The sequence below is a fragment of the Trichomonascus vanleenenianus genome, assembly GCF_965637985.1.
Source record: "Trichomonascus vanleenenianus strain CLIB 3782 genome assembly, contig: TRVA0_033S, whole genome shotgun sequence".
In the NCBI taxonomy this organism is placed as follows: domain Eukaryota; kingdom Fungi; phylum Ascomycota; class Dipodascomycetes; order Dipodascales; family Trichomonascaceae; genus Blastobotrys; species Blastobotrys vanleenenianus.
In genome coordinates, this window is record NW_027481854.1 from 99,670 (window position 1) to 127,594 (window position 27,925).

A 27,925-nucleotide genomic window follows, 5' to 3' on the forward strand; every position below is an offset into this window, starting at 1 on the left:
GAAAAAACAAATGCAAAATAACTGTAGTACATGTATCTTAAAATCATACAACCTAATGCGTCTATAGTCATAACATTATCCCGTTTCGGCCTTAAATCTAGCCAGGAAGTGCTGAATGTAACTCTCGGTATAGAAGCTATGCATTGCGCCATGCTCTGCTACAATTGAATGTGCCAGTTCATGCGCTATAATTGGGTACCAATAATCCAGACTTTCGTTAACATCCACAGGCGAACCAGGTGTTCGCAATGCACCATTCATATGCCTCATAAAGTAGCTCAAATTGAAAAAAAGACTGCCGCCCAAATTAAACGCAATGGTACTGCCCGATCGATCCAAAAAAACATGGAAGCTGTTCCAGTCAGCGGTATAAATCTAATAAAAGTTAGTATGATATGCTGGACGACAGTGTAAAACTCACCTTAGCCAATTGTTGCAAAATTGGTTTAAACTGCCGAATTTCGGTTATTTCTGCTTCGGAATAATCTTGCACACCTCGCTTGATATAATAGCTTGGTCCACCCTCGACACGGCCACGATATTCCAAATCCTGGCTCGGCACTGGGTTACATATCTTGTGAACTTGTTGGCCGTCAACATCATAGATGCTAGTCTTGAGGTTCTTTCCACTGTAAGTCTGCGCTGCATCCAATCCCTTCTGCAGCATAGTCATGGGATCGGTAGGGCTGCTAGGCTGTATTGGATTGGTCGGAGGGTGTGTATTAACTGGTGGGCGATTGACAGAATTCGTGCTCACCGAATCAGGGGTATTCGGAATAAGAGGGTTAGACGGTCCTTTAATGTCAGGATTTTGGTTATCAAGCCAAGTCTTGCGGATCTTTTGGTAGATACCACCAAAACCCTTCAACCTCGATGGCTCGAATGGAACCGTTGGCATTTCCTTCGTCACCATTGAATTATTTTCTGCAGCAGTCGGATCTATTCCCGTCTGTCTTTTCATATCGCCATTTTCCGTCTGTTGTTCTTCGGTTTCTTGCGCCTCTACTATCGGCTTGGTCTGATCTTCGTGCGTCTCTCGTATCTTCTTCGCCCGTTCTTCTTGTTCTTTGCGTGCTTTCTCTTGTATCTGAGTCTGCTCTAACTCGCGAACCCTTCTTTCATTTTCTTGATTCTCCATTATTCGCTGTCTCTCCCTCTCCTTCTCTTTCAACAGTCGGTCGACATTAATGCCCTTCCTCTTCAATGTGTTCAGCTTTGAAGAAAGGAGAGTCTCCATAAAGAATACGCTTTCGGTATCTGGTCGTTTGAGCCAGTTACTTACGAGAGCTTTGGCTAAATCAAACCAATTGATATCACCTGTAACATATAGCTTCCAGCAGTCCCTCGTATCAAAGATAGCAGAAGACTCTTCCTTAAAGATGGGCGTCTGGATTGCACCTAGTTTTGCAAATATCCTCATCTCGATATAACCAACTTGCTGAACTACAAGTTTATGCAATTCCGATGCCTTTACTCTTGATAACGCTTTTCGACTTTTCAAAAAGAGCGTGCCACGCTCTATGACTGTCTTCTTGATGATATCAGTAGGAACATCAATCAACCTTCCCACCCTCAGCTGTTCAGCAACCGCAGAAGATAAATTTATGACACCCAAGAGTTTGTAGAACTCCTCCACTTCAGAGACCTGGGGAGCAGTATATACATACTGCTTGAAGCGGTTATACGATATCACATCGTCGACTATGGCCACTTCAAAGCTAGAAACCAGAGTAGCTTCTTCGATGTCGTCATCTTCATCGTCAGGTTTCCCGGATTTGGATCTAGTGACCCGAATTCCAATTAGCAGTGACGAACGTTTCAATCTCTGGACGAGCGCCTGATTTAACTTGATCTCATCCCATCCCGTAGCCAACTGTCCGAGGAATTGTTCATATCTGGTTCGACCTCCCGCCAGCTGATAGAATTCGTTCGGGTTGCTCGCGGCCATGTCTGCCAACTCGGCAATACTAGGCTCGTCTCGTGCTCCTACGTAGTCAAGGAAAATACGAGCCCGAGATGAGGGATGCACGTAGTCCAGGAGCACCCTGAAGAAACTGCTTTGGCTGGCTGGATTCCTCGCTCCCAAGAATGTTCGTTTTGGGAACTGATAACGGGCATCTTTCTCATTCACCAAAATATAGCGAGAATTCCTCAGCTTTTCTGCGTCATATTTGCTGACTTCGCTAAGACGGCTGGCAAAATATGAAAATTTCTTATCATCCTCCTCAAACGATTTTGATAGGTTAGTTATCAGTGACTGAGTGAGTAAAAGAGTGGATGGAGATTTGGAAACACCCAGCATCCATGCCATATCCTTCAATGAATTGACCACCACGGGCAGGTCAAAATATTCCGCTTCAATATCAATATAACACTTTGCCGGTGCGTATAGCTTGCCGTCTTTGCAAGGAACAATATTCGCACCAACCTTAGCAGCATCTTTGGCGGAGTACTTATTTTCGTGGAACTTGTCAAGGAAGTATTTTACTGCCAATTTGGCTTTCGCAGGCGAGATGTCACCTTTTAAAAGCAGATCGAAAGCGCTTGGGAACTTCTTCAATCCAATCCGATAAAGTAAATGAGCTTCCTTGCTATTAGGCTGCCAATATTCCTTCCATTTCAACGTCCGGAAGCCAAGCTCTTTAAGACGGGTATCCGGAGCGTAGAGCTCAAAAGCATTAAAAAGTTCCCCAGAATCCTCAGCTTCGAAGAACTTTGCAGAGTGCAAAAGCTCCCAATCGCTTTTCTTCAGACTTCCTTCGTGAGCTGTCAGATACTTGACAACGTCGTAGGTGGACCATCGTGAGTCTTTAGCCTTGGGCTCGTGCAGCAGCTTTAGAACAAATGCCATATCAACCGACTCTCGCATACCCAATGCAAACAAGAAGTGGTTAGACACAGAGTCCAGCTCCTTTACCTTGACAGGCAGGTTTGGGAACATTGGAATCTCTACCAAATATGACTCGGGCGGCGTCTTCATTCCAAGCTGGGTAAGGATACAAGTGAGAGGAGAGAGCAGATTGATTAGCTGCTGCTGTTGAGGCGGCGTCATGGAGTACCACTCCTTGTCGATCTTCGTAAGGACCCTAATTGCAAAATTTGACGACATTTGAATATTTGATTCGGGGTCAGTAGAAGAATTGGCGGCAGATTCTGCAACAAACGACACCCATGGCAGTATTGTCAATTCCTTCCAGCCAACGATCTCCAATTCTGAAACTGGAATATCGTTTGTAAATATATTCTTAATTGCCGAAGGTGGCAACGGCAGATTGCTATACCCAAACCGAGGCTGGTAGTATCTTACCATGCTCAGCTGGACAGTGTCCTTACCGTCGGTGGCAATAGTCTCGCTCAAAATCCTCTGCAACTGCGTGGTAGTGAGCTCCCCTTCGCGGATGCTAGCTGCGCACCACCTGATAAAGAGCTTCATGTCCTCAACCGACAGAGTACGGCTCTTCACTTCTTGGAGAATATCCTCGGGCGAAATTGGGCGAATCATTTTGAGACTTTTTGCCCTGTCAATAAACCCTGGCGTGTCCTTGATCGCTGATTCTGGGAGAATAGGGATGCTTTTGATGAACTTTGAATAAATCCCTCCGAGTGCTATGCGAACTTCCGAGGACCGCTTTATGCCCAGCTGCGAGGGAACTGTGATGAACGCCGTGCAGCTTTTGTAGAAACCTCCGGCAATCCACTGGCCAACCATGGCGTCAGGAGTAGAGGGCTGGACTGTAAACCGATCCATCGTATAAATAGACCCGGGCAAGAAATCATCAAGCGTTTTGAGATTGCTGAGCTTGGCCATTTCATTTTCGTAGATTACTCGGCTCACTACTCCGGCCATGTAAAGCATCTGTTCATTCCACGTCTTCACAAAGGCGTTGGACATATCGATTGCTGTCCTCTCCATGGTAGGGATAAGCTGATTCATTGCAATGTGTGATTTTATGCCGGTGCTCTGTTTAGTAGGGAATCCAATGTAAATCTTTGCATCATTCGTATCTTTGGGGTAGATATAATCCCTCAGAGGTGGTTTAAGTTCTGACAGCTCGTTCTCCTCACGGCTATTGGTCAACATGGATAATATTGCTTCCTTTGACGGCGCCTTCATTACCGTTTCCTTCATCTTCTTTGCGAAATGCGACGACACGCTAACGGCAACACGGGCCGTTACTTTTTGCAGAAAGCATGTAACTTCGGTATAGTCGGTGGGGTCCGAGGACGAAGTCACAAAGGAGGCAAAGAGCTTTCGGCCGAAATTGAGCAGCGTGCTTTTCGCCGACTGCGTATCGAGCTGCGTGACATTCATGTATTTGACTGTGACTTGGATCGACTCGGCGCCCAGCTGCTTGAGATTCAGCGTGCGGTCCAATGAGTGGGTGTTGATATAGGACGGAATGGAGATAGGAGCTGTAGGCGCTGAGATCTTTTTCAATCGCAACAAGCTCACTCCATCTACTTGGAGGTCAATGTCACTAAGCGACACGAGCATGAAGCTCTGGGCCAGGAACGCCGTGAATGTCAACAAGTTGGGCAGTACCCCAGGACTCCTATATGGTAGATCAATAACTGTCCAGGAGCTTTCTTCAGTCGTCTCTCTCCGGTACCTCAATTGGTCCCCTACGTAGTAGAACGACATGACAGTCTTGCCCGAGTGAACCAGCGGCTCATCAGTAACTTCAAACACGGAGTAGAACCCGACGCCAAATGCACCAATCTTAGCTTCATTGGGATTGCCCTTAGCAATCTCGCGCAACCGGCTCCAGTCCTCCTCCTCAAACAGTTGTCCATTGTTTTTCACAGTCAATCGCACTATCGGGGCCTCGTGGAGCTTGGCGATGTTCTCTGTGCTCGTGCTTTGACCGCCACCCATTGACGTCTCAAAGCTGATGACGACATTAGACGCCCGAGCATCTGCACTGTTCTGCAGCAGTTCTCTATACAGAGCATAATCTACGGGGTACTTCGTCAACGTCCGCGTAATCAGCCTAAATAACAAACTAGTTAGCTACTTGCTCCTCCGGACCCAGACATGGGAGCACTTACGCTCGGTGGTTGACAGCAACGGTCTCCTCATTGTCCGCCCCAAGGCTAATATCTTTCCTGAGTTTCGTATAGTCCATCTCTTCGGTCCATCGGAAATCAGGTGGCTAATTAATGCACGTCCGGAGGACTTAAACTCAGTACCGTGGTTGGATGGTGGTGGTGCGGCGATTTGAATCTGGGCGCATCCGTCCTCACCTCAAACCTTCCCCCCGTTAACCCAACTACGTGGGTCAAGTAGAATATATACCGGCCAAGAGAATGGCGAGTGGTGACTATAGCAGGCTCGAAGGTGAGCTGCCGTTGGTTTCGAACGAGTCTCTCCAGTCTCTGGTGTCTTCGTCGCCCTCTTCCCGGGACTCCATCTCCAGCCGCGGTCTGTCCGAATCAAGCACACCACGGTTTGGTGAGAATGACGACTATGAAGAGGAGCATCTGCGTCCCGTTGGTCACCATCGATCGTTGAGTGTATCGACCCTCGGGGATCACATGTTTAACCTAGCCACGTCGCGAGAGTTCATGGATGACCAGGGGATTCCGTTAGAGAAGCAGAAAAGGTTAACGTTGATGCATGGTCTCAGTCTCGTCATTGGACTGCAGATTGGATCAGGTATCTTTGCCAGTCCGAACCAGATCAACTCGCACGCGGGATCCATAGGCGCCAGTCTGGCTATTTGGGTCGTTTCGGGCCTGTTGGCGTGGACAGGTGCGTCGTCCTTTGCAGAACTCGGGTGCGCCATTCCGCTCAATGGATCTTCCCAGGCGTATCTGAACCAAATATTTGGCTCTTTGCCGTCATTTTTGTTCTCATGGACGGCGCTGACGGTGCTCAAGCCGGGTAGCGCGGCAATTATATCCATTATCTTTGGCGAGTACTTTGCCAAGTCGCTTGGAGCCGAGTTTCTGAGCTCCTTCTGGATGAAGAAGCTGTTCGCCATTCTGGCATTGGTGCTTGTGTCGGCCTTGAACTGCTATAGCAGTCGGTCGGGCGCCCATGCCAGCAATGTATTCATGGTTACCAAGATCTCCATTCTCCTTGCTATCTCGATCATTGGGTTCGTGGCTCTCCCACGATTCACCAAAGACAACGCCATCAGCGGGACCAACATCTTCGAAGGGTCCTCCAAATCGTTTGGCGACTACGCAGTGGCTCTGTATGCGGGATTATGGGCATATGATGGATGGGATAACATGAACTACGTGGCTGCGGAGATGAAGAACTCATCAAGAGACATCCCACGAGTCATTCACATGTCGATGCCATTAGTGATTTTGGCGTATGTGCTGGCGAACATCTCCTACTTCTGCGTTTTATCCAAAGAGGAGGTCCTGGAGACTACTACAGTAGCGCTTTCGTTCGCTAAGAAGGTGTTTGGCACGCCTGGAGCGGTCATTTTCGCCCTCCTCATCTCATTTTCGTGCATTGGCGCATTAAATGCTACTCTGTTTAGCTCGGCGCGACTGGTGTACTCGTCAGCCGAGCAGGGGTACCTGCCCAAAATATTCAGTAAGATTGACGAGAAGCGCAACACGCCAATTAACGCAATAATTCTACAGGCTTCTATGACGGCGCTGTTCATTATTATCGGGGAGTTTCATACCCTTGTGACTTTCTACGGCGTATCAGGGTACGTGTTCTACTTCATGACCGTTCTTGGTGTCATTGTCCTGCGGGTCAAAGAGCCCGACCTTTACCGCCCGTACAAGACTTACATCACGACCCCGATTATTTTCTGCTGCGTGGCATTGTTTCTCGTGTCGAGAGGCATTTTTGAAAAGCCTGTGGAGGCGATTTGCGCTTTTCTGTTCATTGGCGCTGGACTGCCTATTTACATTTACAAGTTTGGCATGCCGGTGAACGTTGAGATGTTCAAGGATAGTGTTTCTGCTATTGCCCAGAAATTTAGAAAGACCTAAGCATCACGATGAGTATTTATTTTACACTTTTATTGGATGTATATTATGAGCATTGCTAGCAGCAATGTTACGAAGACCGAGAATTGAATCAGCAATGCGACGAAGACCCAGAACTGAATGAATTGCTATTGTTGTGTATCCACGCTGCTGCCCTCGTCAAGATCTTCTAGCACGTCGTCAGCCTCATTGGTGTCCGTGTCTTCATCGATTACTGCTATGCTATCGTCGTGGGCAATCTTGCCACCGATTTTCACGCTTTCAGGGTCAACTTCGTATGTAAGGCAATTCTCTGCATCGTTTATCAAGGCCTCTGATAACAGTAGGCATTTTCGTATTGAATTGTTAATTTTCTCAGAATTTTCTAGGAATTGGATGTGGGTATTCATTCGGTCACGAATAATATCGGCCTTGCGGTCAAGCAATTCTGGATTGAATTCTTCATTTCCTGCGCTGTTTAGCAATTCGTCGAGTTGAGATTTGTCATTATCGTCAGTATCATCATCATCATCATCATCGTCATCGTCGTCGTCGTCAAAATCATCGTCGTCAAAATCATAGTCATCGTTGTCAACGTCACTATGGTCGTTATCAGTGCCGTCAACAGGGATTTCATGTTTGTATTTGTCTTTGAGTAATGCAATTTCCCTCGCCTGGTTTCTCAGCCGTTTTTCAAGGTACTTATTAACGGCTAAGAGCGACGTGTTGGAGATCTCCAGATCCATAACTTTTCGGCCGGATCGAGCAGCCTGAGCTTGAAACTTGCGGATCTCAGCATCAACCTGGACATCGCTATTGCTTTTCAGCCGGGGTCTCACAGGAGATGCAAGGAACGCGGCCTCTGATACTGGGGGTGTAGCAATTGGAGGTGTAGCTAGAGGAGATGATGACCGGAACTCTGAACTCGGTCTATGGCGCAAGGTTGGTGCATCCTCGAGAGGAGCTGATTGTGTTAGTAGAGCCAGCGGAGTGGAACTTGGCCTATGCCGCAATACCGCTGCCGGTTCCTCAACAGGCGGATTTGAGACCGGCAAATTATACCGATTTGAAGACGAGGCAACCTTAAGTGGCCGCACTTTTAGCTCATTTGTCCTCACAAACTTGGATTTGACGCTTACACTCGAAGAAGCGTCTGAGACAACGGAGGAAGCTCGAGTACTAGCTGCCGGCCTTGAGACAGGCGGGTTACATATTGAATTTGGTGCTGAATTCGCGGTATACAGACCATTCGCGCTATAGCCTCTGGCATTCCCGATCTTCAGCTGTGGCCGTCCTGGCGACGGCGATGGCGGGTTATTCTGAGATTGTAAGGGCTTTTGGCGGACATAAACCTTAGGAGTTAGATCCATGTTGGCCGTTACCCCCTGAAAAGCTCAACCCACTTCAGCTCTAGAGCTAAGCCAGAAATAATTTTCTGGGACAAAAGAATAAGTAGAAAAGTGCTATTTTTTAGTAACAGGATACGCCCGTATCCTGGAAATAGTCCTCCGGGTCTATACGTATAGGCAGTTCGCTTCGGTACTAATGAATGGACGTGAGAATGTCTCACCGTGTTTACCTTATTTTTGCGCACGGAGCTCCGCGACAACATTTTCGAGATAGCCATGAGGCACACAGTGTTATACAGGGAGCCGATGAGCACTACAGTGTAGCACTTTAGACCTCTAGTCCAGTGGTTGGACTCTCTCGTATTGGGTGGTCGGCATTCAAAAGATGAGGGATCCTCATTTGGATCGCAAGAATAACGACCACTTGCGTCCGTTTTGGAAGATTTTGGATACGGTAAAACAGACCCACCGCCACTTGCTAAGTCCAGAGGAGCTGCGCTACTATGATACGTTTGTAGGGCTCCCCGAGCATGCCAAGTTTTTGTTTGTCCGCCTATTTGACAGGAACTATGGCGAGAATAAAGAGCTGCGGAAACGCAAACTGGTCAACTACGTGCACCCAGAAGACTTTGATTCGGCCGTGGAGTGTTTGGAGTGCGTCGGGTTTCTCAGGAAGATCACTGAGCAGAACCTGGAGACGGCACTGGATGAGCTGACCGGGGAGGAGCTGCGCTCCGCTTGTCAGCAGCTGAAGCTGTCGACCATTGGAATCAAGCAGCAGCTGATCCGGCGAATACAGGGTGCCAACATCACCCGGCAGAACCAGTCGGTCGTGTTCGGCGGGTCCTCGTCCCTGCGGTTATTTAATTTGGTCAAGGAGTTCCATGGTGGTACCCATATGCTCACAACAGAGGTAATTGACGTATTTTTGCAAATGTACCGCCTGTACTACGTTGATTCGTACACGGATATCAACAGCTTCAAGAACCTGTATCTTGAGGGAATTGGTAGACGCAAGTACTTCAAGTACAAGCTGCATGCTGAGCTGCCGCTATTTGAGTCTCGCAAGGCATTTGACCGGTTTCAAGAGGCCTGTGCTGAGGACATATTTTGGGGGGACGAGAACTTGCCGATTAGGAAGACGCATGAGTCGCGGGAGCTTTTGGGCCGCATTGATTTTGCCCTCGAAACAGCGAAGAAACTAGTTGAGGCAGCTCCACCAAAGAACCACCAGAACTTACAACCGTTCCAGATACGGTATACGGCAGAATACTGCTGGTTTCGCCTAGTGCTGCGCGTTTGTGACGTAACGCCTTCATCAATTGTGGGCGCCTCAAGTGACCGTGTCACTCAGCTGGCTCGAGACAAGATATATTTTAAGCAGCACCAGCTTTTGGACTGCTTTTTCAAGCAGACTTTGTACTGCCAGCACAAGGCTCTTCCGGCGGCCGTCCAGATGATCCATATTGAGGTTGAGTTATTCAAGAGCTCCAAGAACGAGTACTGGCTGGATAAGGCGATTGGAACTGCGGATATGGCCTGCGAAATGGCTAAACAGATGCCCAACGACTATATGCATCCGGCGGTCCTCGATTTGGGCAAAAAGTTGAAATCCGTGGTTGCCCAGTGTAAGAGTGTTGTGAAGCTCTTAAAGTCGGAGCTTCCAGATAGCGAAGCCATTGTTGTTTACGAGTCGGCTATTGAAAAGTATCAATCGCTAGACCTGGCAAAGAATGCTTCTCAGTCTATTGAAGAGGTTTGCATTCAGTGTGGTGACGATGTCATTGAGGCCTCAGAGAATCCTGCTGATGAAGATGCTGTTACAATTGAGTTGTCAGATGATGACGATGAATATGAGGAAGACGATGTCAAGGTTGTTGAGTCGGCAGAGGTCAAGCCTGAAAAAGTCGTCCAACCACCGCGGCCGCCACCACCGCCACCTAGCAAAGGAAAGCGGAAGTTAGATAAGACACAGACGCGAATATTTGAGTTTATGTGCATCACGCCCAAGCCGGGATTCGAGATGGCTCCAAAGAAGACGGACCCAATGGTAGAATTGGCGGGTGAAAGAGCCATTGCGTCCAACCGCGTTGAGTTCTCCAGCAATGGCCGAAGAATGACTGTAGAGGCGGCTGCATTGGAGCATTACGAAAAGCTCGGGTATGTTGGCTGGCATGACGAGGGACGCAGTCTCCGAATGCTATTTGGCCTGTTGTTCTGGGATATCATATTCGATGAGTCGATTCCTGGCGTATTCCAGCATCACTGTCAGCAATTCCCGCTTGACATGTTTGATCATGGGTTCTATGCTAAACGTAAGCACTCCATTGACCTGCGGTTAGAAGAGATACGTGACGGTGGGAAAAAATATATCGAGTCGAGGATAAGGGATATCTGGGCAGCTGTGACGTTCCGGCGATGGAACCGCAGTAAAAAGGCACTAGAGATAGATGGGCCGCTGGTGGTCGGAGTGTCCAATTGGCAGGCGTATCCGTTGGAGGATGTAGTCAGCATTGCCACGGGATTGCCGCTAGAAGCGATTATCACGTTTTGCAATCTGTTTTGTATCAATTATGCGCAGTATCATAGCGGGCTACCTGATCTCACTCTCATCCACAAAGAAAGGGGCATCACTGAGTTGGTCGAGGTCAAATCGAAGAATGATACTTTGTCGGATACTCAGAGAGTATGGATACACCATTTTCCGCCGGGATTGGTTTCCGTGTGTCGAGTGCTAAATGCGGAGCAGTTTGAAAAAGAGATGGCTCGGCGGGAAGGGCTTGAACAGAAGCGGGAGGCACGCGAAGCGAAGCTGCAGAAGCAGCAAGAGGCGAAGAAGCAGCGTGAATTAAAACGGCTAGAGAGTGGGCATCGCAGGGAGGCTGCGCGGGTGGAGCGCGAATTGAAGAAGCTTGAACGGCAGCGTCAAAGAGAAGAGGCGCAACAAGCCAAAAAACGCCCCAAGCGAAAGCGAGATTCCAGCAGCGACGACACAATTGAATCAATTGAATCCTTGGATTCAAATGAATCAGTTAAGCGACGCAGGAATGGCGAGCCAACTACTAATGAAAACATTGAAATAGAATCATGATCGATTGCTAACAAATCTGCTTCATGTATAACATAACGCTAACGAATTTACGATGAAACACAGACAATTACACGTTAATATAAAATTTCTAAGTCTACGTGGGAAAAAAATGCATGAAATACTGCTGGTAGCAGAAAATAATTAAAATTACGCACGACAAAAGAGCGGGTTCCGTGTGTTTTTTTTGTAGAATTAATGGTTATGGGTAATTTTGGTCGAGGGCTTTGTGAGAAGGTAGGGGAGATATTACGCTTATTACATGCCGTCCTCGTTGTCCAATGGAGCCTCATCCATGTAGGCGCCCGTCTCATCCAGGTCGTCCATATCGTCATCAATACCAGCCTCCTGGTACTGCTGGTACTCGGCGATGAGATCGGCCATGTTGGACTCGGCCTCTGTGAACTCCATCTCGTCCATGCCCTCGTTAGTGTACCAATGCAAGAAAGCCTTTCGTCGGAACATGGCGCCGAACTGGTCGGCGACTCGCTTGAACAGCTCCTGGATCGAGGTGGAGTTTCCGACAAACGTGGCAGACATCTTGAGGCCCTTTGGCGGCATGGAGCAGATGGCGGTCTGCACGTTGTTGGGGATCCACTCGACGAAGTAGGCCGAGTTCTTCTGCTGCACGGACATCATCTGGTCCTCGACCTCCTTGATGGAGACTTTGCCCCGGAAGAAGGTGGCTACAGTGAGGTATCGGCCGTGTCGCGGGTCGGCGGCGGCCATCATGTTCTTGGAGTCGAACAGCTGCTGGGTCAGTTCCTTGACATTGAGCGACCGGAACGAGTTCGAGGCAATGGCGTTCAGCGGAGCAAAACCCACGGTGAAGAAATGCAATCGGGGGAATGGAACCAAGTTCACCGCCAGCTTTCGCAGGTCCGAATTGAGCTGGCCGGGGTATCGTAAGCAGGTGGTGACACCGCTCATGACGGCGGACACCAGGTGGTTGAGGTCGCCGTGCGACGGCTGTGGCAGCTTCAGCGTCTTCTGGCAGATCTCGTACAGCGCCTCATTGTCGATACAGAAGGTCTCATCGGCGTTGTCCACCAGCTGGTTAATCGACAGCGTCGCGTTGTAGGGCTCCACTACAGTGTCAGACACCTTTGGCGACGGCACCACCGAAAAGGTCGACATCATTCGGTCAGGGTACTCCTCTCGGATCCGCGAGATGAGCAGCGTGCCCATACCGGAACCGGTACCACCACCAAGCGAGTGCGCGACCTGGAAGCCCTGCAGCGAGTCGCACGCCTCCGCCTCGCGCCGCACCACATCCAGCACCGAGTCGACGAGCTCGGCACCCTCCGTGTAGTGGCCCTTGGCCCAGTTGTTGCCCGCGCCGGACTGGCCAAATACAAAGTTGTCTGGCCGAAACAGGTTGCCGTAGGGCCCAGATCGCACCGCGTCCATGGTACCCGGCTCCAGATCAACCATGACGGCTCGAGGCACCCACTTCGAGTTAGCGGCCTCCGAGTAGTACACATTGAGCCGCTCCGCCTGGAGGTCGCTCTCTCCTTGGAAACTACACGCCATTAGCTCAATTGTTCCTCCCCTCCCCCCCTTATTGCAAAAATACTTACGCGCCAGTGTGGTCAATGCCGTGCTCCTCAGAGATGGTCTGCCAGAACGCCGCGCCCTATCTTTGTTAGATCGCCCTCACCCCCTTGTCCTGTCTGTTATCCTTTGTCACTTACAATCTGGTTACCGCATTGACCGGCCGAAAGGTGAATCTAAATTTATCCCAGTTAGCCGTGCTGCCGCTGCCTCGTCCCGCTGCTTACAATTTCTCTCATGGTTTTAACGTCGTGCGTATGGGGGGTTGCCGAGGGTTGTCGAGAAAGGGATTTGGAAAGGAGAAAAATTGAAATTTTAGGGGTGACGCCCACACAAACAAACCCCCCCTGTGTGTTGTTGTTTGTGTTGTTGACTCTCTCGCCGGTACGTGTCTGTTTTACACACAACGCGTTCCCGCGCACCGCACCCCCTGTACCTCCTGCGGCGCGTTTCCATGCCAACATGTCCTTGGGAAGGGGGGGGAAAGGGAGAAGCCAGCCCCCCAAAACCCCCCCTTCCTTCACTTTGCCTGCCTAGCGATGATGGTTCAACTATACACAGAGCGAGATCCCCCTCCGCGGAGCGGAGCCCCGGGGGGTCTTCGGGAGGGGGGGCTGCCCCCCCCCTCAGGAGTTCAAGTTCCCGAAGAATAAAGCCTCGATATACCCATGGCTCAGCATCCAAAGAAACTATGGTACTGGTAGCGGGCCACACGTGGTGGCACCTTGTGAAGATGTGTATTGGCGCAGATGAGGTTGACAAAGAGCGCGCTGCACATGAGAAGCAGGGTCCGGGGTGCATACGGTGAGCCGCACGGAACGGTCGGGCGGCGCCATTAAAAGAACTCCCGTTCCCGAACCGGCCGCTCGCCCCAACGACGACAACTTTTATCGGTGGTTTTGGTATCATCGATTCTGTGTTGTTTAGAGCGAAGAGCTACAAAGATTATATCATGTCGTTTCCGTGGGCGTGGGAGTATCCCGAGGTTCCCGAGAGCGGATACTGGGGGCTGCAGTAAGTAATGCTACTACAAGGAAGCGGACGGAGGCTAACGGAGGGTAGGACCGCAACGATAGACTGGTGCGAGGAGAACTACGTCGTGTCGCATTACATTGCGGAGGCGGCCAACACCCTGACGAACGCGCTGTTCGTTGGGCTGGCCGTATACGCCATGTACAATGTTATCAGGAACAAGCACGAGAAGCGGTTCCTCATTGTGGCCCTGGGCTTCGCGACGGTCGGCATCGGCAGCTGGATGTTCCACATGACGCTGCTCTACGAGTACCAGCTGCTCGACGAACTTCCCATGATCTACGCGACGTGTGTGCCGTACTGGATCGTGTTTTCTTACGGCAAGTCGCGGGCCGACTCGGTCAAGGTGGCGCTCCAGATCTCTTCCGCCGCGGCCATCCTGACCGCCGTCTACCTCTACTACCGCAACCCGACGATCCACCAGGCGGGCTATGGGTTCCTCAATCTCGTAATCGTCGTTAAGAGCGTGGCGCTGACCCACAAGTACGTCGACGACCAGCTCGCCCGCAAGCACCTGCGCAGTACTCTTATCATTGGCCTGGCCTCGTTCCTCGGCGGGTACGCCATTTGGAACCTCGACATCCACCTCTGCACCACCTGGCGCTCGACGCGGCGGTCCATTGGCATGCCGTACGGTCTGCTGCTGGAGTTTCACGGGTGGTGGCACCTGCTCACGGGGCTCGGCGTCTATTACTACATCGTCTACCTAGAGTACCTGCGGCTCTTCCTCACCAACCGCGAGCACAAGTACGTGTTCCGATGGTCCTACGGGTTCCTGCCCCACGTCGATCTCATCGAACCAAACAAGATTAAGCTAACCTAATCATCCTAGAGTATCCAACGTAACCTAAACTGTATATCTCTTTGTCCAGCCTTGCTACTCTATTTTGTACCAGACGCGCCGAGGCTGTACCTTTGGGGGCCAGCCCCCCAAACCACGCCGTGGAGCGGCGCTTGAGCTCGAATATCGACATTCGATCTTTGCCTAGCCTCTTTCATTAAACGCCGTTTCAGATTATCTTGTGTACTGTAGCTGCAATTGCTCTCAGCACTTGCGACCGCCTCCGAGCACCAGCAATGAACAATCGCCTGCACGTTCCTCGCTAATCACCAAAGAATGCCCCTGGTTCTGGGCCAAATACGGCACCCCTTGTACCTTCCTTCCTGGAGATAAGCATTTTAAGCAGATGGGGTCTAGACGCCTCCCCACATTAGCAACACGCCGGTGGTACCGGGTCTCGTACAGGGACGGCCCTCGATCCGCTATCGATCCGTATTTGCTGCCGCCGCAAAATGGCTACTCGGATAGGAGCGGTGCGGCTGCGGGCGTGAAGACGCCATCGCCCTGGGTTCTGGAACCTTCCTAAAGGGGAAATGAAGCGGTTACAGCGCGATGGGAGACCCGCGAATTGGGATGCCGTGCGGCTGCAGGGGAGAGGGGGGGGAGGGCGGAGGCGCAATTAGGGCTGCTGTGATTGGTTGATTATCCATGCCGGCCAATGAGCGGCCGCCTAAATACGAACAAGGTTCTCGATCCTCATTGAACTCTGCGTCCGAGACCCTGAAAAAAATAAGAAACGAGAAGCTTAGAAAGCATAATCCATGAGCCACAACCAATCGTAGCGAATGCAAAACACTAATATATAAGGGACCAGCGATGGCATATTTATAGCAAGTAGTTTGACCTTTTGGTTGTTTTTTTTTCCTGCACATTTTTTTATCTACGCTTTGCTAGCAGTAATCGAAATCATCTGTCGATCGAGAAAAAAAGGATGTTAGTGTTGCTTAAGAAGCTGTTTATGGGCAATGGCCGCGGAGACAAGACACAACTTTTGCCGACGTCGCGGTCCTACGACGCTGTCCAGCAGGCCGACGACAGCTGCTCGGACACGCTAAGCTGCGCGAGCTCGCAGTCTGAGAAGAGCTCGGTTTCGCCGCGAGTCATGTCGGATATGATTATTGGCCTGTCAGACGGCCTTACCGTGCCGTTTGCGCTGACAGCTGGTCTGTCGAGCCTGGGTGACTCGAAGCTCGTTATTACCGGTGGCCTCGCCGAGCTCGTGTCGGGCGCCATTAGCATGGGCCTCGGTGGGTACCTGGCCGCAAAGTCGGAGAGCGAGTTCTACCACTCGCAGGTTGCTAAGCAGCGTGAGCTGTTTGACACAAACCCGACGCTATCGGTGCAGTCGCTGAATGATATTTTGTACGAATACAAGCTCTCGCCGCAGACGTGCAAGGAGGTGGTTAAGGATATGGAGCACGACCCGGACATGCTGGTGCAGTTCATCATCAAGGTGGGCCAGGGGCTCGAGGAGCCGGCCGACAGCCGCCAGTTCACGTCTGCAGCGACAATTGGTCTTGCATACTTTTTTGGGGGCTTCATTCCGCTCATTCCATACTTTTTCACGACCCACGTCGACATGGGGCTTTACATTAGTGTCATTGTCATGGGCGTGACGCTGTTTGCATTTGGAAGCATCAAGACGGTTGTCTCGCTCGGCAACGACTGCGGTGCGTGGAAGATCATTGAAAATGGCATTAAAATGATGATTACCGGTGGCGTTGCCGCTGCCTCTGCATGGGCTTTGGTGAGAGCCATTGAGTAACGGCCTGCATGCCTAGTCATTATTTATTTATTTATTCCGCCCGCCATAGTGCTTGTAATATTAATCTAGACTTTTCGTGATATCCGATCCATTGAAGTTACAATCACAACTGTCAGATGTGGTACTAGAATCGAATTGACTGCAGGGTTTTGCCGGTACTTGACTACGCTCTTAATTTACTCTTAATTTACCTCCTACACAGGCTTTCCCACTTCGCGAGGTCTTAATAGTTTCTCCAAGTACTGGTAGCAATAATGGATCTCGCGTTCTTTATAATGAGCCGTGATAATATATGTCACGTCTTTATGGTACCTCATGCGTGGTATTAGACTAGAGTTGACTGCAGGTTCTACTTGACTTAGCATTCTCAATAGTTCTCCATGTAACCGGTAATGAACCTCGCGTTCTTTATACTGTTCCATGGTAATTGATTTCACGGTCTCTATGGTACGCTCCGTAGTATCGGTAATTGTCTTCATAATCTTTGTAGTGTTGTATCATCTACTAAGGATAATCGGACAACTACACTGTATCGATACGCTGTATTCCAATGCGGTCTATTTAAATATCATAATCCTTCATTGTTCTGTTATACTATTACCTATTACTGGTACTATAATTGGACAGCCTTATCAACTTGTACAACTCGCCGAGAGGCCAACCTCGATACTTCGGTGTTAACTATAGGTAATCGACACTACACCCGGTAATATAAAAAAATTCGAAGTCTTATAGCTCTGTACAACTGCCGAAGAGCCGTGCAATTGGCACGCACGGCATTACAGAGCACTGTAGTGTCCCTCGTGATTTTTGCTGCCTCTCCGCGGCTTTACCTAATCGACCCTAGCCTGCAGAATATCAACGGCTGAACAATCTCTCTGTGTCATTAATGATTGAACTATGCAAATGCATCTTGTCTGAAGCAGGCTGGTTATCTCGGACTCCACAGATTGTCACCCACTACATCCAACACGAAGGCCACTCATTGCGTTACCGTAATACTCTGTGATCACCGCCATCCAGTAGACGTCTCACACATCGCCGCGTTGGCCAAAAAAAAAAAAAAAAGGCTTGGCACTGTAGCTAGCAATTGCATGCCCCTGTTCTACCAGTAGGTATACCTAACAGTGTTCTGTTTATATCTACTCATCTATTACCAGGAAAAAACTACAAAATACCTGTACTACCTATATAGTATACAAACACCCATAAACAAACAATCATTTTACAGTGCTACCTATAGGACCGATAGTACCGTGTATGATGTTGGTTGTGCGGCGTGCGGCTCTCACCCCCCTGTACGCACGACGCTCGGCACCACATTGTCAGTCTGCAGATCAGCCAAGGCCCGTGCGGCTTTCAAGAATGCACAGCCCCGGGGTTTCACAGCCGAGACGCCCAGGAACCCCAAGCAAGCACTGCCTAAAACCGCAGCAAATTGTACTGTCGAAAAAAAAATTTCTCAGCCATAATGCCGCCGAGAGAGTAACATGACGACAGTTTCGTATTTTATCGTGGTAAACCCCGACTGCGCCATGGGCATGAATAAAGCCTCATGTACTCCTTAATGTATGTTGGGCGCTAATGGTACGTGTGTTGTTTTGGCCTGTTACGCGTGTAAGGAACAGCTGCCGTTTGGGACATCAACAAAAACGAGGCTGTGCAAGAACATCCTCAGCCTGGACGGTCCGCCCTTGAGATGCCTTCCCAATGGACACAGGAGAGAGGCGCCATTGAGTATGCACCATTTCAATAGTGAAAATCCCTACCTGCAGATTGGGGAGAGAGAGGCACTTTAGGTCTGTATCTGCATCAAACCGTTCGATCCAAGGCTCGTGATTTTTTCCTCTTATAAACGTTCTGGAGTTTAGGAGACTCATTCTCACTTTCATCCCTTCGTTTGCCCCGACTCCCGCGTTTTACTAATCCAGGACAACTTTTGATTGTCCTTGCATAAGGTGCTATCTTCCAGGACGTTATTTCCATAATAATGCCCGATCCACCGAAGATAACAATCGATACTTCGGTAAGTTTTAGTGGGCTTCAGCAGCAGCCTCACCGTAATAGGGCCGGTGAATTGAAGCTAATATTGTTGTAGGTCGCAAATGTCGATAGTAGCAGTGTTCCCATCATCGCTCCCGATGAATCCCCGATAGAGCTGACCCATGACGATTCTCCAAGTATAGGTGGGCCCCCTGCTTCAGGCTCCCATGACTTTGTCAAGGAGGCCCAGAGCAACCTCCAGGCGGCCCAAAAGTCGACCAGTTCGACCTTCTCCATCTCCCAGGAGGAGCTCAACTGCCTCATTGATCCCAACGACCCTTATGTCCTGCGGGAGCTAGGGGGCATCTCCAAGCTCGCTCAGATCTTCCAGACCGACTTGAGCCACGGCCTTACCACTGATACTATTGAACGGACTAGGCAAGATAGAGTGGCGTCCTATGGTGAGAACCGGCTGCCAGAGCGCAAGGCAAAGAGCCTCTTGCAGCTCATGTGGATCGCCATGAAGGACAAGGTTCTCATCATTCTGAGCATCGCTGCTATTGTGTCGCTGGCATTGGGGCTCTACGAAACGTTTGGTCAGCCGGCGGAGCGCGACGCCGAGGGCCGTGTCATCCCCAAGGTCGAGTGGGTAGAGGGCGTCGCCATCATCGTGGCCGTCCTCATTGTAGTTGTAGTGGGCGCCGGCAACGACTGGCAAAAAGAGCGCCAGTTTGTCAAGCTCAACAAAAAAAAGGAAGACCGCAAGGTCAAGGTCATGCGCAATGGTGCCCCGTGCGAGATTTCCATCTACGACGTCGTCGTTGGCGACCTCATGATGCTCGAGCCCGGCGACATGATCCCCGCCGACGGCATTCTCGTCATGGGCCACGACGTAAAGTGTGACGAGAGTTCCGCCACCGGCGAGTCCCACACGCTCACCAAAAAAGAGGCGCACACCGTCTTGAGCTTGCTCGATGCCGCCGACGACAGTAACGACCCGCTCAACCCTGCAGACAAGCGGCTCGATTGCTTCATGCTCTCAGGCAGCAAGGTCATTGGCGGCACGGGCCATTTCCTCGTCACTGCCGTCGGCACCCACTCCCTGTACGGGCGCACCATGATGTCGCTCAACGACGACCCCGAGGCTACGCCGCTCCAGGAAAAGCTCAATTCCATGGCCGAGTCCATCGCCAAAGTGGGCATTGCGGCTGCCGTTGTATTGTTCATTGCGCTCTTCATCCGGTTCTGCGTCCAGCTCAACGGGTCGCCACTACCCCCGGCGCAGAAGGGCAATAACTTCTTGGATATTTTCATTACTTCGGTCACTATTGTTGTCGTAGCCGTGCCCGAGGGTCTTCCTCTTGCTGTCACGCTCGCACTGGCATTTGCAACGACGCGAATGGTCAAGGACAACAACCTTGTGCGAGTGCTCAAGTCATGCGAGACCATGGGCGGCGCTACGACCGTCTGCTCCGACAAGACCGGTACCCTGACGCAGAACAAAATGACCATTGTCGCTGGTCAAGTTGGCGGCAGCGCTTTTGAAATAGACCCTGACCGCGCCCACGATAATGAAGACGCCCCTTATGCCGACGAGTCCACAACCGACCTGCAGTGCGGTAGAACTAATACGACTCCGGCCCAGGTCTTGTCCAAGCTGCCCGAGCGAATGTCCAAACTGCTGTTTGATTCGATTGCAATTAATTCGTCTGCCTTTGAGTCCACCGATAATGAGAATGAAGAGCGTTTTGTTGGCTCCAAGACCGAGACTGCCCTGCTCAACTTTGCTGTCAATCACATGGGCCTTGATAACCTAGAGGCTTACCGAGAATCTAAGCCGGCGGTCCAGGTGTACCCGTTTGATTCTGCAAAGAAGTTCATGAGCACTGTCATCGCCAATGACGATACCGCCGACGAGGGCTATCTTGTTTTGGTTAAGGGCGCCAGCGAAGTGGTTATGAAACGGTGCTCCAAGATTTACGACATGGAAAAGGATGAAGTGCGGCCAATGACTCCAGCAGATACCGAGCGGCTCCTGTCCCAGATTGACGCCTATGCCTCGCGTTCGCTGCGAACAATCGGCCTCGTGTACCGTGAGATCCCCGAGCACCACCTGCCCAATCACCAGGACCAGGCTGCGCGAGAAAAGGAGCTGTTCCACGACTTTGTGTTCCTCTCGGTTGTGGGCATCATGGACCCGCTGCGACCGGGCGTCAAGCAGGCCGTCCAGGACTGCAAGGACGCCGGTGTCGTGGTGCGAATGGTGACTGGTGACAACATCCACACTGCGCGAGCAATTGCCCTTGACTGTGGTATCCTCTCTGGCCCAAATGACAAGGCCATTGTCATGGAGGGCCCCAAGTTCCGCAAGCTGGATCCTCTAGAGATGCGCCACGTGGCTCCAAAGCTGCGAGTGCTTGCACGGTCGTCTCCAGACGACAAGCGAAAGCTTGTCAAGGTTCTCAAGTCTCTGGGCGAGACTGTCGCCGTCACCGGCGATGGTACCAATGATGCTCCCGCTCTCAAGCTTGCCGACGTTGGCTTCTCCATGGGAATTGCTGGTACCGAAGTGGCCAAGGAAGCGTCGGAGATTATCCTCATGGACGACAACTTTGGCTCCATTGTCAAGGCCATCATGTGGGGCAGAACCGTCAACGATGCTGTCAAGAAGTTCCTCCAGTTCCAGCTTACTGTCAATGTTACTGCCGTGCTACTCACCTTTGTGTCTGCTGTTGCATCCTCGCAGAACAAGTCGGTTCTGACTGCTGTCCAGCTGCTGTGGGTCAACCTCATTATGGATACCTTTGCAGCGCTCGCTCTGGCCACGGATCCGCCGTCACCGTCTGTACTCCACCGAAAGCCTGATAGCCGGCAGGACCACCTCATTTCCGTTGAAATGTGGAAGATGATTCTGGGCCAGGCAGTGCTTCAACTCGTTATCACCTTCATTCTGCACTTTGGCGGATACAGCATCTTCCATGCCGGCAGCAAAGACCTCGACAAGCACACACAGCTCGATGCGATGGTGTTCAACACGTTTGTGTGGCTTCAATTCTTCAACATATTTGTCAATCGGCGCCTCGACAACAATCCAAACATCTTTGAGGGCATCTTCCGTAATAAACTCTTCCTGCTTATTGTTGCTATTATTGGCGGCGGCCAGGTGCTCATCATGTTTGTTGGTGGAGCTGCCTTCTCCGTCAAGCGACAGACAGGCGTAGAGTGGGCTGTTGCCATCGTTTGCGGTATGCTGTCTATCCCGGCCTCTGTCGTCATTCGACTCATTCCAAACAGGTGGGTCGTTGCGCTGGTGCCAAGGCCCCTGGTGCGGTTCCTGCGACGAAGCTTGCGCATTGGGAGGCCAAAGGTCACTGTTGAAGACGAGGAGGCCGATATTGGTGCTGGTAGTATTGCCGATCCATCGCGATACAGATGGAACCCGGCAATTGAGCAGGTGCGAGAACAGCTCCAGTTCATCAAGCGAGTCAAGGGTGGGCGACTGTCCAACCTTAAGTTTAGGCCGCGAAAAATGTACGAGACGTGGAAGGAGGCCCTCTCTCCAGGCGGGTCTACCACTTCTGTCAACGACACGGCGTCGTCGACCATGTACTCTCCAACTACAACCACCATGGGCTCTCCAATGCTGGGAGGCGACACGAATGCGCCAGCTATTCCCCACTCTGAAGTGGACGAGCACGGTTTCTTGGCAGTCCCGTCGACTCCTACTGGCCGTACCCGAGGCTACTCCTCTGGGAGCAGCACAATTGCCCCTCTTACGATGATTCCAGGCATTATCGGTGGCGCTATTGCTGGCTGGAGCCCGACTCAGCACTATCCGCCATCCGACAACTTCAATTCTAGAGACGAGACTTGAACCACTTTCTAACCACCATTTGCCGGGCTAACCACTTTGAGAGCCTAACGATTTGCCAGGCTCCGACTCATGATTTTTTGCATTGTTTTTTTTTTTAGTTTCCCTTGAATTGTGAAAAAAAATTTTAATAACTAATTTGCTATCTGTTTGATAAGATCATTGGCATCCAAGGTTTACAGCTTTTTTTATATATACTTCTAGCTATTAATAGAAGTTCTATTTGCTCTATGATGAATGCCAAACTATGCATGCACTCTTTCATCATACAGAGACGACGTACTACAGTTGTACCAAGAAACAGGGTCGCGGTTCATTCCAATTGGGTAGGCCAAAACCGCTCACCTCGGCCAGCACATTGTCGGCCATTGCGCCGATCAAGTCCGAATAGCCATCCAAGATCTAGGGCCCTGGTCCATCTTTTGCAGCTCCTATTCGATTTCAAACGGCATTAACCCTCTGCGGCGCTTTGGGCTACAGGACCGCCGGCTTTCGGTTGGAGAGTGCCGGTATTTTTTCATTCTCTAAATTACGCGTTGTCACGGCGCTATCAGCGTACATACCGGAATACCTCTCGGGCCGGTCATATAAAAGATTTTTCATCGAGGCATCTCGAGTTTTCCTCTTTACAATGTCTTTACATAGGGGCCCAGAGTCACGTTTTCGATGCCATTTCTAGATCGAACGTGCTAGGGCTATCTTCCTTAGATTGAGGTACTGCTAATGACGCAGTGTGTTTTCACGGCCCGCTTTTACAAATCGTACACTTTACCAGTTGCTGTGTATCGTGGGTCCTCTTCATACATTTTTGTTAGTGTTAGTGATGATTTCGAGGGCCAGCCCTCGAGCTCCCGTAGCTCCGCTTCGCGGAGGTTCTTGTTACATTAATATATGTTTGTTTATCGAACTAATTTTGCGTCAATGGCGCCCTCTCTGCGTTGCTTCAACTTCAATTCGAGCAGGTCTGGCTTCGGACAGGCGATTGGCTTTGGGTTGTCGCCGTTCTTGTCGTAGTACCGCTTACAACAGGCATACAGCTCGTCGATAACCCTCGTGCACTTCGACTCGTCGTAATGGTTCTGTTGGATGCAATCTGTCCAATTAGCCACTGTTAATACTGCAGTATTCAGAACCTATGCTTACCTTGAATCCGACAGGCTTCTCTATGGCACGCTTGTTCCGACATGGTTGGTAATATATTGTATATCTCTGTCGGGTATTGTCATCGGCATATTTAGTAAATGCACCAGTTTCCGGAGGCCCACGCTTGCTCGGATCCATCGAATCAGAGACACCCATCACCGCAACCATACTAATACCGGTAATACAAGTTCTACGGCAAAAAGCAACATGTTGGATAACAGTGACATATTTTAGTATCGATAATATTATAGCTGAGGTAGCTGAGAGTATGGCATGGAACTTATTAGAAGGGATTAATCTTATTCGAGGAGCTGTGTAAATAGTACTTAACATTTACGGTACCGGTATTTTAAGTATTGAAGTACCTTCATACTATCATATTAATAAACAAATACACATGTGACGATGGAGAGCATCTGTTATACCCATGCAGTGTCGATTTTGACGCAAATGCAAACACAATTGCCTCCGCGAGAGGCCAAACTGTTCACCAAGAATAGCCGCCAAAGAGTTTCCAGGATACTCCAGTTCTACAGGCTCAAGGCAGTGCTTCTAACCCAATCAGTAGAGTCGATTATCAAGCCGCACCACATTAGATCCATCTGCCAGTCCACTTCAGCAGAATGCGCAAGGCCCGAGGATTTGCTCTCTATGCTCGAGTTCAAGACAATTGAGTTCTATGCATTTGGGCGCTGGCTCGACGACTATAGAGCGCCTCGTCCCTTAAATGTCCCCGGAATTCATTCCCCAGCCAAACGAATTCTAACACCAATTTTGAAGACACCCAGACAATGCGAATCGCTTAGACGATACGAATCACCCCGCCGGCACATGAGCCCTACTAAGACCTCTGCGCGCCATTTTTCTACCACCAGTACGTCGACCTGTCGCCATTTTAAAGCTAGAGATTTTATCTAAGCCAGATAGTCAAAATAATTGATTGAGGACTTCAAAAAACATAATTCATTTAAGTGAAAAATTCAACAACATAAACAATTCATATTCATTATCTATCACATAAAACAACGTAAAGTAAAGGCTTTTTATAAATTTAGTTACTCCTCATTCTCGACTGGGTCGCAAGAGCAGAACAGGTTGAGGTCACCGTAAGTATCATCCAGTCGGGTAACGGATGGCCAGAACTTTCGCTCTCGAAGGTATGGCAGTGGGTATGCAGCCTGCTCTCGAGTGTATGGTCGGTCCCACTCGGCAACAAGAAGATCCTGCTGAGAGTGTGGCGAGTTGACGAGCGCGTTGTTTTCCTTTGGCATCTCGCCCTTCTCAATGGCAGCAATCTCCTGTCGGATGGAGATGAGCGCATCGCAGAACCGGTCGAGCTCGCTGAGAGACTCGGACTCAGTTGGCTCGATCATGAGGGTGTTGGCGACTGGCCAGGACATGGTTGGGGCGTGGAAGCCGTAGTCCTGGAGTCGCTTGGCAATGTCGATAGCCTCAATACCGGCGGTGGCCTTGAAGCCTCGCACGTCAAGGATAAACTCGTGGGCACACTTGTTGTTGTCGTTGGTGTAGAGGATTGGGTAGTGCTCAGAGAGCCGCTCTCGCATGTAGTTGGCGTTGAGCAGAGCAAGCTGAGTAGCCTTCTTGAGACCGGTGGCACCCATGCCCTTGATGTAAGCCCAGGAGATTGGCAGGATCGAGGCGGAACCCCATGGCGCAGCGGCGATTGGCTTGATGGACTGCTCGGTGGCGGAGTCCATGTGCACGATTGGGTGGGCCGGCAGGAATGGAGCAAGATGGCTCTTGACACCAATTGGACCCATACCTGGGCCGCCGCCACCGTGTGGGATGCAGAAGGTCTTGTGCAAGTTGAGATGGCACACGTCAGCGCCAATCTCGCCTGGAGAGGTGAGGCCGATCTGGGCGTTCATGTTGGCACCGTCCATGTAGACTTGTCCGCCTCGAGAGTGGACGATGTCAATAGCCTTCTTGACACCCGGCTCGAAAACGCCAAAGGTCGACGGGTAGGTGATCATGACGGCAGCAAGGTTCTTCTTGTACTTCTCGGCCTTGGCCTCCATATCATGGAGGTCGAGCTCACCGTTGGGCTTGCACTTAACGGAGACGACCTTCAGGCCGCACATGGCAGCAGAGGCTGGGTTAGTGCCGTGGGCGGACACTGGGATGAGGCAGATGTTTCGATGGCCCTCGCCCTTGGCCTCGAGGTAGGCCTTGATGGCTCGCAGACCGGTGTACTCGCCCTGGGCACCCGAGTTTGGCTGGAGGGAAACGGCATCAAAGCCGGTGATGTCGGCAAGGTCGACCTCTAGCTCCTTGAGTAGAATAGAGTACCCCTTGGCCTGCTCTCGCGGCACGAATGGGTGGATGTTACCGAACTCTGGCCAGGTGACTGGGGCCATCTGGGTCGTGGCGTTGAGCTTCATGGTGCAGGAGCCCAGCGGGATCATGGAGTTGGCCAGCGACAGGTCCTTGGACTGGAGGTGGTGCATGTATCGCAGCAGCTCGGTTTCGGAGTGGTACTTGTTGAACACTGGGTACTGGAGGTATTTGGAGGTTCGCTGGAACTCGGCAGGGATGGAGGCATACTCGTTGATTTCGAGCTCCGAGGCTGGCGCGGAGGCACCGAACAGATCCAGCAGGTCGGCAATGTCCTTCTTGGTGACAGTCTCGTCCAGGGATAGCGCGATGGTGCTATCATCGATCTTGAACAAGTTGATTCGGTGCTCCTTGGCGGCCTTGGCAATGAAGGCGTCGGCAGAGGTGTTCTTGAGGCCAATGGTCAAAGTATCGAACCAGGTCTTGTTGAGCACCTCGAAGTTAGCGCCAGCCTCGGCCTTGATGCGGTCAGCGACTAAAGAAGTGGCAGTGTAGACTCGCTGCGCGATCTTCTTGAGGCCTTCCGGGCCGTGGTAGACAGCGTACATGGCGGTCATGTTGGCGAGCAGCGCCTGGGCCGTGCAGATGTTGGAGGTAGCCTTCTCTCGCTTGATGTGCTGCTCTCGCGTCTGCAGAGCCAATCGGTAGGCTGGGTTGCCGAGCCGGTCCTTGGACTTGCCAATAAGTCGGCCTGGCATCTTTCGCTTCTCGGAGTCGGCGACGGCGAAGAAAGCGGCGTGTGGGCCGCCGTAGCCGAATGGCACACCGAATCGCTGGGCGCTGCCAAACACAATGTCGGCGTTGAACTCGCTTGGCGGCTTGAGCACGGTCAGAGCAAGCAGATCAGTAGCGACCGAGACGATGCCGCCGTGCTTGTGCACGCCGGCGGCCAGCTGCTTCCAGTCGGCGAGTGAGCCGTCGGTGGCTGGGTACTGGACGACGCAGCCAAATGAGTGGGAGTCGCCCTCGGCCGGTGGCAGGCCCCGCAAGATCTCAATGCCAAAGTCCTTGGCTCGCGACTCGAGCACGGCGACCGTCTGCGGGTGGACAGACTCATCGACGTAGTATACAGCCTTCTTGCCCCGCTTGGCGTGGAAGGACATGATCATCGCCTCAGCGGCGGCGGTGGCCTCGTCAAGCAGGGAAGCGTTGGCGACGGCCATGCCGGTGAGGTCGGTGATGAGGGTCTGGTAGTTGACCAGGGACTCGAGTCGGCCCTGCGAGATCTCCGGCTGGTATGGTGTGTACGAGGTGTACCACTCGGGGCACTCGAGGATATTTCGCTGGATGACCGGCGGCACAATGGTGCCGTAGTAGCCCTTACCGATGAAAGACCGATAGACCTGGTTCTCGGAGGCGATTTCCTTGAGACGCGCGGTCAGCGCCGACTCGGCGAGACCGTCGGCGGGCTCGACGTTGAGCGGTCGGTTGACCAGAACATCCTTTGGGACGACCGCCTCGACGAACGAGTCCACGTCCTTGTGGCCGACCTTCTCAAGCAGCCGCGCAATGTCCTTTGGCGAGGACGAGCCATTGTGTCGCTCGACGTAAGTGTCGAGCGGATCCAGCACGGAAGCGGCCCGGACAGCGGTGGTCGTCAGCAGCCGTCGGCCAGCGAGTCGCGCAGCAGGCATCCCTGCCAGTCGAGTAGCACGGAACAGAGCTCTTCCAGACATTTCACTCTTTCTGTATAACAAAATAAATAAATAAAAGAAGTGAAAAGAACTACAATTGTGTTAGCCTGAATTTTTCAAATTTTCTCGAGGTGACCCCCCTTCTCTGGTAAAACCGAACCCGAGCAAGCCATATTCTCTGTAAAAGGTCAGAGGGCGGGGTGATATCGAAGAGTTACTTACGCTTGATACGGGAGAACCCCAAAATTAACGAACTAGCGGAATCTGATGGGAAAGAAAAAAGAAGAAGCTGAAAATTGGGCAGATGCTATTCTATTTAAATGTACATCCATGTAGCGGGCATTTTTTTATTTTTTTCGGTCAATCACTGA

General features: G+C 51.1%; 10 protein-coding genes across 10 annotated transcripts; 5 read left to right on the top strand and 5 right to left on the bottom strand.

The window, feature by feature from the left end:
• Window positions 1-75: 75 nt before the first annotated feature.
• TRVA0_033S01002 (uncharacterized protein) lies at window positions 76-5,126 on the bottom strand (the record flags this gene model as incomplete). Its single annotated transcript, XM_076686129.1, has 3 exons — window positions 76-375; window positions 422-4,991; window positions 5,050-5,126. 3 exons carry the CDS (start codon window positions 5,124-5,126, stop codon window positions 76-78), a joined length of 4,947 nt encoding a protein of 1,648 aa, XP_076539642.1.
• Window positions 5,127-5,307: 181 nt separating this feature from the next.
• Window positions 5,308-6,963, top strand: TRVA0_033S01024 (uncharacterized protein; the record flags this gene model as incomplete). Its single annotated transcript, XM_076686130.1, has 1 exon — window positions 5,308-6,963. One exon carries the CDS (start codon window positions 5,308-5,310, stop codon window positions 6,961-6,963), a length of 1,656 nt encoding a protein of 551 aa, XP_076539643.1.
• A 125-nt stretch (window positions 6,964-7,088) lies between these two features.
• TRVA0_033S01046 (uncharacterized protein) lies at window positions 7,089-8,309 on the bottom strand (the record flags this gene model as incomplete). Its single annotated transcript, XM_076686131.1, has 1 exon — window positions 7,089-8,309. One exon carries the CDS (start codon window positions 8,307-8,309, stop codon window positions 7,089-7,091), a length of 1,221 nt encoding a protein of 406 aa, XP_076539644.1.
• A 364-nt stretch (window positions 8,310-8,673) lies between these two features.
• TRVA0_033S01068 (uncharacterized protein) lies at window positions 8,674-11,379 on the top strand (the record flags this gene model as incomplete). The annotated part of the gene is made up of 1 exon (XM_076686132.1): window positions 8,674-11,379. The coding sequence occupies one exon, from the start codon at window positions 8,674-8,676 to the stop codon at window positions 11,377-11,379; it is 2,706 nt and encodes a 901-aa protein (XP_076539645.1).
• Window positions 11,380-11,634: 255 nt separating this feature from the next.
• On the bottom strand, window positions 11,635-13,169 carry TUB2 (beta-tubulin; the record flags this gene model as incomplete). Its single annotated transcript, XM_076686133.1, has 4 exons — window positions 11,635-12,898; window positions 12,957-13,012; window positions 13,071-13,106; window positions 13,158-13,169. The coding sequence occupies 4 exons, from the start codon at window positions 13,167-13,169 to the stop codon at window positions 11,635-11,637; spliced, it is 1,368 nt and encodes a 455-aa protein (XP_076539646.1).
• A 713-nt stretch (window positions 13,170-13,882) lies between these two features.
• Window positions 13,883-14,785, top strand: YPC1 (ceramidase; the record flags this gene model as incomplete). Its single annotated transcript, XM_076686134.1, has 2 exons — window positions 13,883-13,944; window positions 13,993-14,785. The coding sequence occupies 2 exons, from the start codon at window positions 13,883-13,885 to the stop codon at window positions 14,783-14,785; spliced, it is 855 nt and encodes a 284-aa protein (XP_076539647.1).
• A 949-nt stretch (window positions 14,786-15,734) lies between these two features.
• Window positions 15,735-16,568, top strand: CCC1 (Ccc1p; the record flags this gene model as incomplete). Its single annotated transcript, XM_076686135.1, has 1 exon — window positions 15,735-16,568. One exon carries the CDS (start codon window positions 15,735-15,737, stop codon window positions 16,566-16,568), a length of 834 nt encoding a protein of 277 aa, XP_076539648.1.
• A 1,990-nt stretch (window positions 16,569-18,558) lies between these two features.
• Window positions 18,559-22,425, top strand: PMC1 (calcium-transporting ATPase PMC1; the record flags this gene model as incomplete). The annotated part of the gene is made up of 2 exons (XM_076686136.1): window positions 18,559-18,594; window positions 18,667-22,425. The coding sequence occupies 2 exons, from the start codon at window positions 18,559-18,561 to the stop codon at window positions 22,423-22,425; spliced, it is 3,795 nt and encodes a 1,264-aa protein (XP_076539649.1).
• An 896-nt stretch (window positions 22,426-23,321) lies between these two features.
• Window positions 23,322-23,608, bottom strand: CMC4 (Cmc4p; the record flags this gene model as incomplete). Its single annotated transcript, XM_076686137.1, has 2 exons — window positions 23,322-23,515; window positions 23,566-23,608. The coding sequence occupies 2 exons, from the start codon at window positions 23,606-23,608 to the stop codon at window positions 23,322-23,324; spliced, it is 237 nt and encodes a 78-aa protein (XP_076539650.1).
• Window positions 23,609-24,620: 1,012 nt separating this feature from the next.
• Window positions 24,621-27,808, bottom strand: GCV2 (glycine decarboxylase subunit P; the record flags this gene model as incomplete). Its single annotated transcript, XM_076686138.1, has 2 exons — window positions 27,777-27,808; window positions 24,621-27,645 (listed from the first exon to the last, which is right to left on the bottom strand). The coding sequence occupies exon 2, from the start codon at window positions 27,594-27,596 to the stop codon at window positions 24,621-24,623; it is 2,976 nt and encodes a 991-aa protein (XP_076539651.1). The 5' UTR covers window positions 27,597-27,645; window positions 27,777-27,808.
• Window positions 27,809-27,925: the final 117 nt, after the last annotated feature.